Source organism: Eulemur rufifrons, chromosome 24 (genome assembly GCF_041146395.1).
Source record: "Eulemur rufifrons isolate Redbay chromosome 24, OSU_ERuf_1, whole genome shotgun sequence".
Lineage (NCBI taxonomy): Eukaryota > Metazoa > Chordata > Mammalia > Primates > Lemuridae > Eulemur > Eulemur rufifrons.
Genome location: NC_091006.1, coordinates 34691214 through 34708402, shown reverse-complemented (window position 1 = coordinate 34708402; position 17189 = coordinate 34691214). Strand labels below are relative to the sequence as shown.

The 17189-nt window shown below is 41.6% G+C and overlaps 1 protein-coding gene across 3 annotated transcripts in view; it reads right to left on the bottom strand.

The window, feature by feature from the left end:
* The window catches only part of GABRA4 (gamma-aminobutyric acid type A receptor subunit alpha4), a 61727-nt gene extending 45309 nt beyond the window's left edge, over positions 1 to 16418 (bottom strand). For 2 of the 3 annotated variants that reach the window (XM_069457367.1, XM_069457368.1), the window contains exons 1-4: positions 16301 to 16418; positions 15750 to 15868; positions 1332 to 1399; positions 60 to 280 (exon numbers count right to left, since the gene is read on the bottom strand). In XM_069457367.1, coding sequence (XP_069313468.1) covers positions 60 to 280; positions 1332 to 1399; positions 15750 to 15868; positions 16301 to 16329 — 437 coding nt within the window. In that variant the 5' untranslated portion in view covers positions 16330 to 16418. Of the gene's footprint in view, positions 1 to 59; positions 281 to 1331; positions 1400 to 15749; positions 15869 to 16232 lie in introns of all 3 variants that reach the window. The other variant, XM_069457366.1, reaches the window with a different exon arrangement.
* Between the last annotated feature and the right edge of the window lie 771 nt (positions 16419 to 17189).

Genomic DNA, 17189 nt, shown 5'->3' with positions numbered 1-17189 from the left:
GAAAGGAACAAAAGAACAAAGGATTAAAATGGAAGAAGGAAAAAGAAAGAAATGATTACCTCATTGTGTATAAAATGGTTCCATTTCTCATAATTCTGAAAAGCTTATTTGGAGCTGTCATATTATGTGAGACAGATTTCTTTCCATTCCTGAAGAAAGTATCAGGGGTCCACACTTTTGTTACCATCATATTGTTCAGTCTCAAAATTTCAATGGGGCCATCGTACTTCAGTCTTTTGTCAATCCAGGTCTGTCTGAAGAACACATCCATTGTGTATTCCTAGGGAAATTGGTTTGAGACGTATTTAAATCACAAATGACTACTCATAAGCACGCAGAAATAATGCATTAAATCCTAGTCTCTTTTCCGCTCATAAGAAAGACAACCCTAAGAAAATTAATAGGAACAGAAATGATCTTAAATTAACGGAGCAAAGAGATTCTCAGCAATTAGAGTATATTACGTCCATCTTGACACCTTCATCTTCTACATTCAAAAGATAAATAAATTACAACATGTATCAATCATTTAAGCATAAATTACTATAATTTAATAAAACTGCCAGCACTAGCGAATTGCTGTTGTGTTTTACTTCAGACCAGATAGCAAAAATCAGTTAACGTGTAACAAGTATCATTGTACAATTAACCATAAAATTGTAGGCTTTTTTGAAAAGACAAAGTAAAATTTGTAACAGATAAATTTTATTTTCACAAAGTTTTTTAAAATTAGTCAAATAGCCCAACAGTTCCAAATTACTTAGGAGCTTTGAGTCAGGGAAGAAAGCAAAGTAGGTTCTTTGTTGTACAAACTAAATATATGGAATGTAAGATAGCACAGCTGAATGCACAGATTCTTCCTGGCCAGGGCATGGTGTTCTAAGCTCTTTAAGCAAGCAGGAGGGGCGGGGAAAGCTGGGTGGGCAACAGCAATTGGATCAACATGAAATATCAAATGCAATTAGGACTATGATACAGTATATACAATTAGCACATACCAAAACTAATTATAATTGCTAATTTTTTTCCTCCTCAATAGTTTCCTAAGGAAAAAACAAAAACAAAAACCTATACACAAGGTTGTGCTACGGGGACCAGTAATAAGACAGTTCTTCTCTTTGTTGAGAATGATGCCAAATCAACAGATACTCAAACGTTAAAGATGAAACGCAAATGCAACGTGTTACTCTTTAAACACCTTTAAGTTTAATTAGGCCATTCTTTGCCTTTCTAGCTTTGTATGACTGACAACAAAATAAATATTAATTACTCTCTCTTCTGCATGTTTTCTTCAAACCTGAAAGGGTAGCTTAAATTTCCCAAACACCTACCATTTCAACATCAGAAACAGGTCCAAAGCTGGTGACATATATGTCAGTTTTCACTTCTGTAACGGGACCTAGTAAGCATGAAGTAAATAAGTGTGAAAAAATAATTACCAATTTTACAAGCTAGGAGGGTTTGATAATTAAAGAGTAAATACAGATATGATATAGCATGTTTTTGCAAGCATCTTAAGTTTTCAATGAGATAATGAACCTCTACCAAAAAATGCAGACCAAGGTACAGCAAAACGGGAAAATAATGTCTACTTACGGGCAAAAAGAAACCCCGATTACTTACCAGGAACCTTGCTTCGTCAAAGACACATCTCTCCTGGGAACTGTCACAACAAGCAATGCAGAGACACAAAATCTTTTAACCTTTGTGATTTTTTATCGTCCATCATCTGATGGGTTTCTATGAAGAAGGGAGCTATTAAAAAGAGGAAACGTGGCCAAAGGAGCAAACAGGAGAAAAGCCCTAACGTCTGTAAGGAATTTGTCTTTGGAGAGTTGAGGATACTGGCAAGTAACTTACAAAATGATTCTTGTCACCTTTAGCAATAGGCACACCATCCACTGGTGATTGGGACCTAGGACAAACTCCCTATCAGTCACACCTATTCATGCTCTGCCACCCACTAGCTGTGCGACTTGGACGACTTGGGCAAGTCATTTAACCCGTCCATAGCAGCAACCGCTCACGGCAGGTAAGATGTTGAGAGAGATCAAATGAAATTGCTGAAATAAGACACTGAACACAGTGACTCTCCCATGAAAACACTCAGTTCATGTGAGCTTCCCTTTGCTTCTGATAATGGCCATTATTCAGATTCTTTCCAATGTCTGAAGAAGACTGGTTCACAAAGAAGCACATAGGTCTTTTGGCAGATAAAAGAAAAGTGGGAGCATAACGACAATATGACTGACACAGATTTTTGACAAAGGATTACAATCTGGGCTTAATCTGAGTTTAGCATAATGTTTAAAATCAGGAATTCAGGAGTTCAAATTCGGTTCTCACATCTAGTTGTATGACCTTGGCCACGTCACATGTCCTCATAGGTAAAGATTTTAATGAGTATTAACTGAAATAATATATGTAAATCACTTGTCTCAGTTTCTAGAACATAATTTGTTCAATAATGATAGTAATTATTATAGATAAAACAGGATTTTACTACTAAAAAAACTACAAAAATTGTTGCTCCCCTGTCCATCATTTCCTTAAACAATAGTTTATAACACTGTATGGCCAGGGGCCAGATACTCCATAACTGGAAAGAACAACATCTGCTATCAAGATAAAATAATCTCTCTTGGATGCTCATTGGGAAATTGGATTTATGCCAAGAAAGATAAAGAGCCGTTGGTGTCACTGAACGCCCTAGTGCTACAGGTATCCTCATAAAAATGAATCCGAATATTTCTTACTCTAAAGAATATAGAGCCACATAAAGAAAGATAGCTTGAGGGAAAATGAGAAAATTCTTTACTGAATAAGCACCCTAAGAAAAACATAGCCCTTGGCAGTACAGTGAGAGAAAAAGTCTAGATAAGGCCGATGTATCATGAGTTTTAATTTTTAAAAATCTACATCTTTGGAAAGCAGAAAAGTTAATTAAGTTTTTATTTGAATGAGAAATTGGAAACAACAAAACGGTAGTAATAAGCTCATTAAAGCCCAATTGTTCCAGGAATAGTTAGGTGATCCAGGAAGCAGGTCAAGTGTGTTGAACCCTAGAAGATGGGGATTTCACCCAAATAGGTTCAAGAGCGGGAGAAATCAGTTAGCTTCGCGAGAGCAACTGCAAAAGCATTAAAAGGCAGAAACACTGTGTCATTGCAAACCAGGGCAAGGGGAGATAAGTTAATGAGAACAATTAAGGTTGATTACGTGTAGACAACTAGACTGTTTCATGAGATTTTTGAGAAATCAAAAGTTACTTTGAAGGTCAGTTTGGGGCAGCGGTTCTCAAACTTTACATCAGAATCACCTGGAGAGCTTGTTAAAGCACAAATTGCAGGACCTCACACGCAAATGTGTTGATTTATTATTAGTCATAGGCGGGGCCAGACAGTTTGCATTTCTAACAAGGTCTTCCCTCGGTGAGAATGTTCACTTTAGTTGACAGCATTCATCTGTTTCCTAGAATAGGCTTTACCACACTGTGTCCTATAAAATACGAATACCATTGGTATTCCAAGAGAGCGGGAGGAGTTTAGGACAGGGAGGAATTAGGCCAATTATATTTTTCTTTATAAATTTATTTTAAGGTGTGGGTATATGCTAATTCTAGCGGTTATAATGATTCCAAGATAATAACAAGAATTTTCAAATTCTTACATAACACGATACTTTCTTAATCAAGGAAACTATCAGAAGAGCAAACAGACAGTGATTCTTGAAAAATGTTTTGTGTTCAGAATTAGAGCCTCAGTACTTGTTTGTGATGTTATTCAGTATTTGCCTTATATGATCGCATGGATCTTTGAGATTAAGGTTCTAAAAACCTGTGTTTGGTGGAGAGCTTTCACGGGGACACTCATGCAATAAACACGTGTTGAATGAGCACGGGTTGTGGGACAGGTTCCGTGCTAGGCTCCGATGCCGGCGCGGTAAACGGTTCCCTGCCTCCGGAGTTAACATGCTATCGGGGCGGTCGGAGTACAAATGTAGTAGCGAAAAATAAAATTAAGTGACCGAATGCTATCATTTCTAAGAGGAAAAAGAATGGGTTGGTAAGAGAGTGAGAGACTGGCGAGCCTACTCTGGGTTTGTGGTCTGAGCCGCTTCCTCACAGAGGCGACTTTTAAACGGAAACTTAAAGGCTGAGCAGGAGCCCTTGGAAGAGCTGAAGAACTGAATGGGGAACAGCCAGAGGCAGGAGCGAGGCTCCCGTGTTCAAAGACTGGAAAGGGGGCCAGTGGGGCTGACGCAAGGCAAAGGGGACAGAGAATAATAGGAAAGGAAAGCCACAAAACCAGGGTACTGGGGACAAAACATCTACCCTGGAGTCTGTGTCCTAAAAAGTAGCATCTTTTAAGAGACATATTTATAATATATGTTATGGTGACTGTTGTTAAAACTATGTGGAAATGAACTTATAGAAATACCAGTAAAAGATGGGAAGATGCGTAAAGAAGTATTTCCCTGAAATTCATATGTTGAAGTCCTAACTCTCAATATCCCCAGATGTGACCATAATTGAAAATAGGACCTTTTTTTTTTTTTTTTTTTTTTTGAGACAGAGTCTCACTCCGTTTTCCAGGCTAGAGTGCCGTGGCGTCAGCCTAGCTCACAGCAACCTCAAACTCCTGGGCTCAAGCAATCCTCCTGCCTCAGTTTCCCGAGTAGCTGGGACTACAGGCATGGGCCACCACACCCAGTTAATTTTTTCTATATATATTTTTAGCTGTCCAGATCATTTCTTTCTATTTTTAGTAAAGACGGGGTCTCATTCTTGCTCAGGCTGGTCTCGAACTCCTGACCTCCAGTGATCCTCCTGCCTCGGCCTCCCAGAGTGCTAGGATTATAGGCGGAAAATAGATCTTAAAGGGATAATTAAGTTAAAAAGAGGTCACTAGCGTGGGCCCTAATCTAATATAACTGGCATCCTTACAAGAAGAGATTAGGACACAGACACACACATAGGGAAGACCATGTGAAGACAGAGAGGAGACAGCGGTCTATAAACCAAGGAGAGAGGGCTTAGAAGAAACTAAACTTGCCAACACTTTGATGTCTCTGGAATTGTGAAAAAATAAATCTTTTGTGATTAAACCACCCAGTCTGTGATAGTGTATTACGGCAGCCCTTGCAAGCGAACACGGAGGTTAACTATTTTTCCTATGTTCTTTCCCGGAGTTTACTTCCTCTGATACTTAGATCAGTTCTGCCTTTGCTTGTAGACTGTGGCAAGAAGTTTGAGTTATATCCCCAAATCATTGAGAGGCCACGGAGGGTTTGAAGTAAGGAAATTATATGATTGGATTTTATATATATATATATATATATATATATATATATTTTGCAAAACCATTGTGGCAGTTATATGGACAATAAATTATAGGGAGGCAAGAGTAGAAGAAAGGCTCTTGTAAGAGGCTGCTATACTGGCCCAGCTGGGAGATGGGGACAGTGGTCTGAACAAGGGACATGGCAGTGGGGATGGACGAGGGACAGATAAAGGAGGTATATGGATAACTGCTAACAGGGGGGTGGGGATTTTCCAAAGAACAATAAACAGAAATATAATAATTACTATTTATTGAAGGTCTATTATGTGCCAAGCAAGCTACTAGACTCTTCCCACGTGGTATTTCATTTAACCTTCACAATACCCCCCAAAAGTACTATTATCATGGAAATTTTATGGATTTAACCCCTGAGCTCACAGAGAAGTTCAATACTGTATACCAGAGCCAGAATTCTAACCCCCTTGTATTGATTTCCAAAGCGTGTTCTAGCTTTACAACACTGCATTATGTCATAAAATAATAAATCCATAATCAATTACTTAAGCAATATTCATGAGAAGTCTATGAAGTATGTTCCTGTAGCATTTTTTGTGGCTTTACTTTTTTTCTTATCACAACCTACCTGAGTCTGTCCTTTTACCTTTAACGGCAAACACAAAACCTTAATCCTTTCTGAAGTCCCAAACTAGCATAGTGCTTTGCACCTATTAGGTGCTGAGTAACTACGTGCTTCATTGCGATCCTAATAACATCCCCATAGTCATTTTAAAACCCCTCAAAAGGAAAAAATAATGTGATTCATTTGCTATAACAGTTAAGCTAAAAATATTTCTCAATTAAATCAGAAACTATGTCTAATTTATATTTGTATCCTCTCCCAAACCAATCCCAGGCCTTACATGTAGGTTTCTGATAAATCAGTTGCCAATGAATAATGGCCACCATTCAATTAAGAACAATTCTTAGAGACGCTTCTTCTAATACTACTGTTTAAAATGTTCAAATCAACCTTACTGAAAGCATAATTACATTGAAACCACATAATTTTGAACCTAGAAGTTTTCCCCATAATTTTATATGCATTGGTCTAACATCAAAGACATCTTTTATATGCTTTGTGTGACATCAAAGACATCTATTACTTTTGTAATAGAGAAATGGGTTTTAATCCCCCAAATATGACATTCTGTAAGGCAAACAAGATGATTTTCAACAGTCTTTGAAAGAAAGAGCCAAGACCAGCAAGATCAAATTCGGGAAAGTACTCCCATTTAGTTAATGAATCTAACTTGCTGGGAAAGTGGAAAGATAATTAACAATGTATCAGATAATTTTCCACTGTTTACTTTAGCAGTATAAACCTAGTTAAAGCGTGGTCTCACTTTTCAATTTCATCTCCAATAACGTTGTACAATTTGCTGTTACATAAGAAAGACCTAAGGTATTTTGCTGATCTTGAAACTAGTCAATCCTTGTTTTCCACGTTTCCTCCCCAGCTATGCACTTAAGGAAATATTTCTAATTTTCCATCCACCTACATCATGCATCCACCTACATCTTACAAAACCCCAGTGGTGTATCTCCGAAAATGAAGAGACTGAAAGTACTTAAGAGGTACAACAATAACAGCAAGGAATCTTAAGTGAAATATATAAAGAAATCTCTAATTTTGCTTGTCATCTACAAATATAGAAATACTAGACTTCCTGAATATTAAACAAAGACCAAAGATATCTATTGATATCACTAAGAAAGCAGAAAACTAAGGAATTCTAGACGCTTCTTTAATTTAGAAACCATTAAAGATTAGTGCCTCTTGTATTACATAATCTTTCCATTAATCTTAGTCTACTTTGCAAATAATTAAAGCCATCAAATCAGTAAGAAAAGCATAAACAACAGCAGAAATAATAAATGATGGGCAAAAGATGAAAACAATCAATTCACAGAAAGGAAATTATTGTAGTCAATAACGATTTGAAAAGATGCTCAACCATATTAGAGCATAATAGATATAACAATGTCAAATCACTTCACAATAGAATACCATTTTGGGAAGTACCAATTTTATATATTCTCTCTATATACATATATATATTAATACATGTGTGTGTATATCCTCATTGTTAAAGAGGGTATGTGCACCCTGAATCTCATGTTCATTATAAATTTTATATGGGAGTTTGATTTTGTAAACTCACCACGAAAAATACTTTGGCATTATCTTGTCAAGCTGAACTCCTACTTACACTAAGATCTAGAAAAATTTATTCCTTGATATATATGCAAAAAAACCCTCTTGCACATTTACAGCAGGAAATTTGGGCCAGGATATTCACAGCACCACAATCTTGGAAACAAGCAAAAAGTCTGCTGCCAACAGAGCAGATGAATAAGCTGATTCCTATGCAATGGGAATATCACATAACAGTCAAAATGAATGATCTACAGCAATACGCAACGGTAAGAATGAAGCTTAGCAATGCATAATTAAGTTAAAAAGCATCAAAGGATTATATAGAGCAAGTTCAAAACAATCAAATATTTCAAATATACTTTAAAAAACAAAGATGACCTAAAATAACATTCAAAGAAAAGCTACAAAATAATTTTGAAAGAACTCAGAATGGTGGTTCATCCGGGTGAGGAAGACAGGAAGATAGGATGCGGAAGACCACAGAGCAGAATCAAAGTTGTTGTCAAGGTCCTGTACTTTTTGCTGGATGATGGTTTAACTAAGTGTGTTTATTACATTTTAATAAATGAATGAATAGATGGATGTATAAAAAGAAGGTTATTCTTGGGCCAATAATGAGAGTATGCCATAAACCAACGATTAATAATCTAGAATTCAATTCTGTGTACCTGAGGTTTATCAGAAGAAACACATTCAAAAGCCTAGAGTATACAGCAGTGACATTTAATGATACACAAAGGCAAGCTGATGACTTTCTCATCTATGATAAAATTAATCTAACAACCCAGTGAAGTATTATTTAAACATCCACCAATTTACTAATATTCTATGATCTAGATTTTACAGTACCTATTTCAGGAAACCCAAATGCATTTTGCACATCCTTACCCTAAAGAAAATGTAACTATATGACAGTATCAGTACATTTTTTTTCTTTTTTTTTTTTTGATAAACCAATAGCATAAGAAAGTAAATTTGTGTTTTACATTCCATCTTCTCTTGTTTTCTCAAGGGCATCTTTCCTTCAGTTATCTCTTTCCTCCATTCTAATACTAAATTTTCCTCTACTAGATTATGCCCAGTAGTTCACAAACATGATATAGTCTCATCTTTAAAAAATGCAACCTTCCGGCCGGGCGTGGTGGCTCACGCCTGTAATCCTAGCACTCTGGGAGGCCAAGGCGGGTGGATAACTCGAGGTCAGGAGTTCGAGGCCAGCCTGAGCAAGAGCGAGACCCCGTCTCCACTAAAAATAGAAAGAAATGATTTGGACAGCTAAATATATACATATATATAAAAAAATTAGCCGGGCATGGTGGCACATACCTGTAGTCCCAGCTACTCGGGAGGCTGAGGCAGGAGGATCGCTTGAGCCCAGGAGTTTGAGGTTGCTGTGAGCTAGGCTGATGCCATGGCACTCTAGCCAGGGCAACAGAGTGAGACTCTGTCTCAAAAAAAAAAAATGCAACCTTCCCTCTTTCTCTTCCCTTTTGTATTTAAACTTCTGAATAGAAACTATACACATTGCCCCTAATTCTTCCCTTCCTGTCGACTCCCTCATCCACCATAATCTGGTTTCATGATCAGGATCCACTTCCTTTTGTCAATACTATCAGTTCTTCCTGGCCTGTAGCATTGTTCTCACCAACTTGAAAAGTAATTTTATTTCTCCCATTTTTAAACAAGCTTTCTTCATTTGACTTCCTTCCATCTACCGTCCCATTTCTCTTCTTCCCTTGTACAAATGCTCAGAAAAAACTTCTCCCAATCTCTCCCGAACATACCCCATCAGACTTCCACACCCACCATGTCACCAGAACATTGCTCTTGTCAAAATCATTGCTAAATCAGGTGGTCAAATTAAGGTCCTTATCTTTTTTGATCTGTCAGGAGCATTTGACTTAATCAATCCCTCCTCCTCTTTGAAATACTTTTTTTCTTTTCTTTCTTTTTTTAACTTAACATCTTTTACTTTACTTACACATACTCCCTTGCTTTTTCTGCTGCTTCCGTCTTTGTGGGACAGAAATCCCTCCTCCTCTCTCCCCACTTCTTAACATTGGAGACCTCAGCACTCAATATTTGTGTGTCTTCTCTACCACCTTTAATCCCCTGGTAGTCTCTTCAGTCCTATGGCTTTAAATACCATGTATATTGACATACCGATCACCCAGAATCCCAAGCTCATCTCTACCTGGTACCTAAAAGCCATCTCAGACGTACCACACTCACACGCAAATTGTGTATCCATGCCCCTCCTCTGCATCTGCCATAGTCTTGGCATCTCCATTTTTCTAGGTGTTCAAGTCAAAAGCTTTATAGTCACCATTGACACCTCCCTTTCATTCACATCCCACATTTTAGCTGTCATCGGTTGACTTTAAGTTCCAAAAAATAGCCAGAAGCCAACGATTTCTTATAAATTTACAAACTTCTCTTGCCACCAGCTTGCTCAAGTGTCCAGCATCTCTTGCCCGGTTTATGGTGGAAAACCTCTCGGCCTCTGCCCTGGCCTCTGACCGCCCATTCTCAACACAGCAGCCGAGGGGGGTCTTTGAAAATTAATCAGTTCAGATCTTGCCCCTGCTAAAATCTTTCCAAACACTTCTGATTTGACTCTGAGTAAAAAGCAAAGTCCTTACCAGCCTGCAAAGCTTTATACGATCTTATCCTCTTATCACACTGACCCTCTTACACCTCTTATCTCACTGACCCTTCTTCAGCCCTGCTGAACTTCAGTGCAGCCACGCTGACTTCCCTGCTTAGCACGTTTGCACTTAGAGTTCCTCCTGCCCAGAAGACCCTAACCGAAAGTGGCTTACGCTCTTACCCGCTTATGACAAGCTTTCAAATATTACCCTCTTAATGACGTCTTCCCTAAGTACCCTAGTGAAAACTGCAACCTCCTCCCCAACTTTATATTACTCCATAGCAGTTAATCGACATCTGGCACACTCTACATTTTACTCATTTCTGTTATTTTCTGTCTCCTCCACTAAAGCCTGAGCTCATGAGAGCAGGGACTTGTGCAGTCCTTAAATAATTCCAAGTTCTCAAAATAGAAATCAAAGACTCATATTTTTTTTTATTTTTCCCTTTTTTTAACCATCCACATCAAGTCAATCACCAATTCTTTGTCAAATTTAACTTCCAAAAAAAAAAAAAATCCCACTTTTATCCATCTTTACTACATCTACCACCTTATTCCAAGCAGACATCAACTTCATAAAAAGAAGAAAGAAAGAAAAGAAAGGAAGGAAGGAAAGAAGGAAGGGAGGCAGGGGGGGAGGAAGGGAAGAAAGGGCTTCTGCACTGGTCTCCTTGCTTTCAATATTGCCCCATTTCCTTTCCTAAGCCTTTCTTCATGCAGCGAGCAGACACACGTACTACAAGCTAAGTCATACCATGCCGTTCCCTCCACTTAGAAAACGCCAATGCCCGCCAGATTCTCTAAGAGAAAAATCCAGGTTCCTTCACAGGATCCCAAAGGCTTGCATGGCCTGGCCTCCGCTTACCATCCCGGCCCAATCCTGTGACATCCTTCATCTTGCTTTCTTGCTCCAGGCACACTCCCCTCTCTGCCTGAGTCAGGCTAACCTATCATCTACCTTCAGACTTTTGTACCTGCTTTTATTGTTCTGCCTGAGAATAACTTTTCTCTCACCCTTTCCAAGCCTGGCAACTTTGGGTCTCAGCTTAGAAGACTTCCGTGTTCATTGAATCTGACATAGAACCCTCACCAAACATCTTCTGTCTCTCAGCATCTTCATTTCATTCTTTGGTTATTTGTTTCTTGGTTACTTTGATCTCTCTGCACCACTATAAAATCTACGAGGGCCTGTGTCAGATCAGAATTATATCTGCACAAACTAACATCGTTCCTGACACATAGTAGTCTCTTGATACACGTTGGTTTAACAAATGAATGAATGAATGGGACAAATTAGAAGAGAATGAAGCTCTACCTCTACATTGCCCTGTGGACTTGAAGTGTTCCTCTATAGAGTTTTCAAAATATATCCTCTGCTGACATTCGATTAATAAAGCTAGCAAATGACACATAACTTTAATTTTTAAATTGAGATACAGGTATTTCGAAAACATTGCAAGGACAATTTGATTTGTCTGGGAAAAATATTCCAACTTAACACAAATGTACACAATTTTCCATGTTTCCTTCACCATTTTAAAATGTTATAAAACGTTTTGAATAACAGTTATTTCACTCCTTAAGGGAAATGTAGTTTTGCTTATTTTAAAGACCTACTTTGCTTATTAACAAGCAGATATATTCAGGAAAATTTGACTCTTTGCAAACAGGATGATGCAAGAAAGCCTCAGCAGTAGCTATAGCAATAGACCAGCTGCCTGATTAAGGGTTTAAAGACTGGGGTGTGAGTTGCGACCTTATCCATCCCTAGCTTGCAGGGTTCTTGGATAGTTCATTGGCACTATTCTCAGCCCCTTCTCTAACAGAGGAATGAGGCCTGCCCTGCTTACCTCTTTGCATTTTGTGATAATCTTAGTAACTGATGTAATGTGAGAATGTGTTCAACACCACAGAGGACTCCACTGATGTGAAGTCCTACTACGTTAGTGAACCACTTTCCAAAACTGACTCGAATGCTTCATGCTCATTTTAGAGAGGTTATGGGAGACGATTGAAGGCCATCATCTATATTTGGAATATTTACTGTTCCAGATTGTGTGGCTCAAAAGATTGACATGCAATAAAGGCTGTGTAACCCTCCAATAAACAGAAAATGGGTAAGGACAGGCTTCCTAAATACCTCCTGGTGGTTAGTCCATACCTTAGCTATGCGTTTTTAAGAAGGCATACAACACTATTGACAGTGGGCAAAAACAAGGGGAATTATTTTCTAGCTCCTCTGTGGGAGGGTCACTTGTGTGCCACTTATTAAATACGAGCAGGTGCAAGCTGCTTTAGAATGACAGCAACTGATTCGTCAGAGACGGAAGAACTACACCCCTTCAGAAGTCCCAAGCCAGCTTCTCTCAACATGCCTTCCTCCTTCTCTCCTCACCTTGTCCCCTTTACCTTCTCCAACGGGAGAATGTAGGAGACAGGGGAGAGGAGATCCTAGAGGGATGGAAAAAAAAAAAAGAGAACCATTTCAGTTCCTTTTATTTCCCTATCACAAGCTGTGCTGCTGAGTTAAAAATATGTAATTTAGTTCCCAAATCTATTTCAACCCCTGCCTGGCCTACTGAGCAATCACAAACCATCCAATTTCAATTCAAATCTTTGCTTTTAGCTTTATTTTAAATGGAACACAGCAAAGTTGTATAAACAGATATAAAGTAAATGCTCCGCAAAGAGCAGAAGTAGGATTAAAGGAACCAGGAAGTAAAGCCATATTTATACATATTTATGGTGTACTGGTCAAAATCTGGATTGTTTTCATTTCATTTTTAAAATGCCAAACTTTCCACAAAGTATAAAATGTCACAGAAGGGATCAAACTTGCGGCATCTAAGAGTCTGTGCCAACAATGAGTTTTCTCATTATTTTCAGTGGTTACTCATTTACAACTTCATGTAAACAGATAACACATTTTCTGCAGGTGAGAATTACTATTCCTCTGTCACATTTGGAATGCTACTCATTTACAGAGAATGACCCACTTCTAAAAAAATGAATCACGTCTACCACAAATATTTATGAGTAGAGAAAAAAAACAATAACAAAAAACCACATTATGCTATATGATAAATGTTTAAATAATTAGTTAACTCCTAACACTCAAAGTCAACTGAATTCAACCCCTTCCCATAAAGCTATAAAAGTATCTCCAGGAGGAGAATGCAGATCACTTGGCAGTGACAACTAAGATCATAAACAGTGCCCTTGAGACATTTAGCAGTATTGCAATTAAGCAAAACCCAGTCACAACTTACATAGAGTGTTTTCACTTATTTTATGGTCTATATATTGTTTGGGAAAGAGCAGATAGTAAGAAGGATCCATCTACAATAGATCCCTTCTTCCTTCTGAGTTATAACTTGTATTATAACCAGCTGGGCATATGTTATTTTAACTTTCAACGTTTAATAATAAAACCATATAGTTTCAGTTATAACTTTTCATTTTCATTTATGTTCAGGCACATCAATTCTCTAATGAATACTTAAACTACATGTGATTTGATACTTGGGTTATTTCTTTTTTCCTCCCTTGAAATGTCAAGTTTAAAACCTTTATGGGCAGATGAAATCCTGTTTTATTGATATGATACAGTCTTAAATGGTACCGCATCATCCGAAACATTCTCCACAAGACTATTTTTGATCTAAAGTTATAATTTCCCAGTCATTTAGGAAGGATCGTGCATTGACAAGTGATTCACTTCTGTAATGAAGTCTCTTTTCAGATGTGCACGGAGGCAAATGCGGTGCAGGCAACCTATCCCTGGAGAGGCAACGTGAAAAGAGCCAGGAGAAACTTCCACCCTTCTGTATCACTGTCAACATGCAAATACTGAATTAATACCCTCAATGAATGGCTTCCCATGACCTTCTCAATAAAATCCAGGAAAAAAAAAATGGTTTGGTATTCAGAAGACCTGACGGCAGCCTATCATAGATATGCCATGTGCCCCTGTACAAATCACTTTCCCCTTTGAGTCCTCAGTGTCCTCATATGTTAAATGAGAAGAACAAGACTAGACAGACTCCAAAGAATCATCTCGCTCTACTCCATCCAAAGCTATTTTATCTCCAACGATTCCAATCTGGGCCCACACTCCTCCTACCTGGTATCTAATGCTGTCCTGCTCCCCACTCTCATGGTCTCCATCGCCCAACATGGCATCTCCTAAGCACCCTCAATAGGGAGCGTACAGCTCCTCTGTGCTTCTGATATTCCATACCCATCACATAGTAGCCGATACCATCCCAGTCTGCACGGCTCTGTCTTTTAAATACACAGCCTGACTTGGGTTCACATCCTTCCCCTGCCCCTTACAAACTGTGAACTTGGACCAATTGCTTAAACTACCCAAGTGTCAATTTCTTCATTGTAAAATGAAGACACTAATGGCTTTCTTTTAGGGTTGTGGTGAGGGTTCACCAGAGTAAATGCCTGTAAAATGCCTGGGATGTGTGAAAAATAAATAAACACAATGTTAGTTGTGATTATTATGGTTACCACTACGAGAATATAATTAGTTCCTTGAAAATAGAATCTTTGTCTTGTTCAACTCACTTGCTGAGGGGTAACTAGCACGTGTATTGGAAAGAACAGGGACTTCGAGGTCAGAAGATGTGGGCCAGTCCCGTGAGTGGGACCCTAGCAAGTCACTCGTCCTCACTGAATTGGACTGAGAAGCTGTTTGAGGTTAAGAATCATATGGTAAAATTTCTGTGACCCTACCTAGTGGGTAGCACAAAGCTTGCCACATAGATAGATGCTCATTATATATGCAAAGGGAACATGACTATGAAAAAGAACCACCGTACTGTTCATGGATCTGCCTCTACTAAGCCCCTTATAACTATTCCGTTGGAGAAAGAAAGCTGAAATATCTCTGACTCCAAAGTCCTGGGAGGAAAGCACACGCCACCTGCCCGTAGAGAACCATCCCACTGCAGAAGAGAAAAGGAAAGGACTGGGTTCTCCAACACAGCAGGCAGCTCCGTGCCCCAGATTCCTGTCCTAGGTAGAACACCGGCCCAGGTTTTGGCAGAGGAACGGACACGTGGGAGGACAGGGGACTTTGGTTCATGCCTCAAGAGCAACCTGCTCTGAGGAAGTGGCCAGGTTCAGGGAAACTCCATCGCCGGGCGCAGCGAGGCCAGGCAACTGCGCCCCGAGTTCCCATTTTTGACTCTTCCCCTCCAACCTCCCCCACCCAGCAGTCAGGTCCCGGGAGGTAATTAGTGTGGGGGAGAAGCCAAGCTTCTGAGGGGGCAGGGAGATGGGAAAGTACGGGTGGGGGCGGTATTCTTGTCACAGTCTCACCGAGGGGGGGTGGAGAGGGAGAGAGAGAGAGAGAGGGAGGGAGAGAGGGAAAGAGGGAGAGAGAGAGGGAGAGAGGGAAAGAGGGAGAGAGAGAGGGAGAGAGAGAGGGAGGGAGAGAGGGAGAGAGAGAGGGAGGGAGGGAGGGAGGGAGGGAATATTTTCATTTTTGCACGTGAGGCATACCTAATGATATTCCCACAGACAGACAGACAGGCAGACCGAGAGAGGGACAGACAGGACACATTTGCGCGTTTGAAATCGTTCATACCCCCAAATCCAGGACGCAGCCTGTTGTCATAACCATCGAGCAAACTGTCCAGGATGCGGGTGAAATTTTCTGGGCACAATTTCTCCTCCTTTTGGTTCTGTCCTGGGGATTCGTTTAAACTGCAAGCGCATAAAACGGGGGCGGAGGAGATTATTTTAAGAATAGTTCAGAGAACAGGTGGAAACAGGTCTTCTAGGGAAAGAGTCGCCTGCCCCTAAGCCAAGGGAGGCAGGGCTGGGTGTGGGGGATGCGAAGACAGAAATGGCCAGGAAAAGCGCACCCCGCGCACACGCATCCCAGTACCCACACGCTTCTTGCGTCCGGGGCCCCTCGTGCCGTCCGCGTCTACGCGGTCACGGAGAAGCCCGGCTTGGGGCCCCTGATCTTACAGCTGAGACAAGAAGGCGGGTGGTCTAGGGGGGCCGGGAGCCGACCACTTCTCCACCTGCCCCCTCCCCCCGCCCAGCCCCCCAGAGAACTCACCAAGCCGCCAGGCACAGGAATTGCAGGAGGGCGAAGCTGAGCCCGGAGGCCAGCACGATCGCGGGAACCTTCTTGGCAGAAACCATCTTTGCAACATGCCATACTTTAAGCCTGTTCACGTTTCCAGGCTCTCGAGACGCCCTGGGCAGGGAGCGAGCGGAGGGCAGAGCGGCTCCCGCGGTGCGCACGCTGGCTCGCACTCGCCGCGCCGCGCAGCCCGGGCCGCGGTGGGCGTGTGTGTGCGCGGGGCCAGGGGAGGCGGGACCTGCCTCGCTCGCCCCCTCCGTGCTCGCGCGGCGCTCGGGGTGTCTGCGGAGCCGTGTGTGCCGCGCCGCACCCGTTCCTGCCCGGGGTTAACTGGCGCGCCTCTGCCCCGCGGGGCCAGACAAGTTTGCTCCGACTGCAACTCCGGGGACGGCGACCCGGGTCTGGCGCCCCAGCTCCCACCCACAGCCTCCAGCCCCCCCCCCCCCCCGCGCGAGTCCCAGCCCACGGCAGCGCCGGCCGCCTCTTCTCGCGCCGGGTCCCCTCCCTCCGCTGGGACTCGGCTCCAACCAATGGAGCCGCTCGCTCGTCGGGTCGCGCGGAGACCTGTTTGTGCCCGTCGTCAGGGCGGCAGGGGGAGGGAGGGCTGGGCGCGGGGTGGGGGGCGGGGGCGCGGACCCGGGTTCGAGTCTGGACAGAAACGGCCACCGGGACCCTCCCCCTCCGGGTGCTGGGGGAGGGGGAGAGGGACGGCTGCGGAAAGAAGAAGGTTCTTCCTGGGAACAGGGTTTACAACTCGCGGGACCGACTCTCGCCAAACTGCCAGGAAGTGGACTCGAGCCTCACGGCGTAGTCACGCGTTTGCTAAGCCCTGGATGGATTCGAAGACGCCCAGTTTCTGTGCCCTGCCCGCCCCCTGCGACGCGCGCGCCCTCCCGTCCTTTCCTGCGGAGGAGCGGGGAGCTGGAGAGC